At 40.4% G+C, this 2,500-nt stretch overlaps 1 protein-coding gene across 1 annotated transcript in view; it reads left to right on the top strand.

Annotated features, from left to right (window-relative positions):
* The window catches only part of LOC138024250 (PHD finger protein 24-like), a 17,658-nt gene extending 16,041 nt beyond the window's left edge, over positions 1-1,617 (top strand). Inside the window, exon 8 of the mRNA XM_068871392.1 lies at positions 552-1,617. Coding sequence (XP_068727493.1) covers positions 552-621 — 70 coding nt within the window. The 3' untranslated portion in view covers positions 622-1,617. The remainder of the gene's footprint in view (positions 1-551) is intronic.
* The last annotated feature ends 883 nt before the right edge of the window (positions 1,618-2,500 follow it).

Genomic DNA, 2,500 nt, shown 5'->3' with positions numbered 1-2,500 from the left:
TAAGCCTCGCAGTGGAAACCATGGGGGTGAGGCTTGGCGTGGTAAAACAAAGATTTTCTGGTCTCCTGGGACAATATGGCCGCTGTGTGACAAGGGCGAATTTGGGAGTAGAGAAATAAACTCCTTGGTTAATCTTTAATCTGGGATTAGCGTTAATCGGCTTTTGAACAACCGGGCCGAGGACTTCAACGGGGTTGAAGTCCTACATTTTCCAGGCTTCTCTCCGCAGTTGCTGGAATAAACCACTTTCGATATATTAAAATTCAGTCCTAAACAAAAGACATCATCTCGAGGCTCTGGGGAATAAATATGAGGATTTGTATGAGTTTATTCCCCAGAGCCTCGAGATGATGCCTTTTGTTTTGGATTGAACTTTAATACATCGAAATTGGTCTATTGCGTTCATAACTGCGAGGATCATAGCTTCACTCGATTTCATATCCGCAGTTCAATATATGATTCATTTCATATATCATTTCATTCGTTAGTCATCTATCTTATAAGTTGCACCCCTGGGAAGGTTAATCTTATTTTTTGTTTACTGTTTTCAGGTTGGTTTCGTGGGATGAATACTTAAGAGAACAAGCTCTCTATATCATAGCTGCCAGACCAAATCTATGATCGTTTCATTGTTTGAGTTTCACATTCTGCTTTCCTCGTTTGTACTCCTCCACCTGTCGTGGAAAAAGAAATCAAATCCCCATTCACTGGAACACGAGAAATGAATGTTTCATCCTATAGTGATTTCCTTTCCCCCCCCCCCCCCCCGGCTCTTTGGTTACCCTTGGACTCCCAGGATTGATCAGTATGTAACTTCCCCCCTCAATTTCAATACACTGACAGGTATAGACGAGTATTGAGAATGAAGATTATTATCAGCTTAAGAATATGATCCTGATATAACCGTGTGACCAAATTCTCATGACCAGCTAACGAAGAAATCTATGGAAGTAGTTAGGAGAATGACCGTTTAGATCACGGGAGTCGAAAGTTTAATAGAGGAAGCCCTGTCTTCAGGCCGGAAGCAAAGTTGGTTGGCTTTCGTGTAGGGGATATATTAGGAGCCATGACTAGTGGCGAAGTATTTCACGGCATTTTTACAGACCGATCTACTTTCAGACCACCTTTTCCCACGAAAAAAGACTGACAATGGTCATAGTTTGATCCATGACCGAGAAATGAAGGGGAATGGGTTGGATAGGGGTTGACGTCACAAATAATAATTACCTTGCATGGCTGTTTTCAAAGAATTACCACAAAGCAAAGTAGTCTGTGACGTCAACCCAGTATTAAACAATCGCCCTGCATACTGTTAGGAACTGTTAGGAACTGAAGCTTGGTTTGCTTTCTGTTTCCTCCTAAACGAGGTTGGTGACCTATCTTTTTTTTGGCATAATTTTATTCTCTTACTCATCCTCTTTGTGCTGTAAAAAATTTTTAAAAAATTTACGTCAGAAAAAAAGTTTCAGGAAAAAAAGGACTCGTAGCCATCACTCATGGACACAAAATTGTCTCCTCAAGATCAAGCACCCGAGGAATATTTCTAGTCAGTGCCTTTTCAAGACGTGTGCCTGTGCCATAGAACAAACATTAAATTATTCCTTTTGAGCAATACAATTCACCTGTCTTGTTATTTTAAGAATTAAGCCAAAGCTGTGCTTCCTGTTCCTTCAAAACGTAGCCTGATCCGATAGAACAAACTTGTCCTTGATAGATGAAGTCGCAATGATTGAATGAGTAACTTGAGCAAGTTATATCTCGCGAACGAGCTTGGTGACCTATTCTTTTAATTGCACATTTTGAGTCACCATAATGTAGGCAACAATCGAGAAAAGTTTAAAGAAAATCTTACGACAAGTTCTATTACTAAGGAATCACTTTAAGCCGCTGTTACACGTTGTAACTTTTAGCTGAAACTTATGTGCAACGGCGCTGGGAAACGTGTAACATGGTCGCACCGTGTAACATGGTCACATTCGTGAAACTTGTTTGAAAGTCGAACCAATGGCGATAAAACAAAAACTTAACCTGAACTAAAAAGGCAATACTTATCTCGTTCATTATGAAAATCTTTCACCTCGTGGTAGAAACGACGTTGTTGAAGGGGCAGCGGGGAAGGGGGGGGGGGCAACCTAAATTTCTAGGGCCGTTGCACACAAGTTTCAGCTAAAAGTTACAACGTGTAACAGCGGCTTAAAGTGATTCCTTAGTAATAGAACTTGTCGTAAGATTTTCTTTAAACTTTTCTCGATTGTTGCCTACATTATGGTGACTCAAAATGTGCAATTAAAAGACACAAACACTTTTAGCTGAAACTTGTGTGCAACGGCGCTGCGAAACAACTTCAGAAGGCGTTGCACCGTGTAAAATGGTCGCGTTCGTGAAACTTTTTGAACGTCGAACGAATGGCGATGTCGAAATCTTATGGCGATAAAACAAAAACATAACATGAACTAAAAGTCAATACTTATCTCGTTCAGTATGAAAATCTTTCACCTCG

The sequence above is a fragment of the Montipora capricornis genome, chromosome 11, assembly GCF_036669925.1.
Source record: "Montipora capricornis isolate CH-2021 chromosome 11, ASM3666992v2, whole genome shotgun sequence".
Classification (NCBI taxonomy): domain Eukaryota; kingdom Metazoa; phylum Cnidaria; class Anthozoa; order Scleractinia; family Acroporidae; genus Montipora; species Montipora capricornis.
Note: the sequence above shows the minus strand (reverse complement) of the source record. Positions and strands in the feature narration are given on the sequence as shown.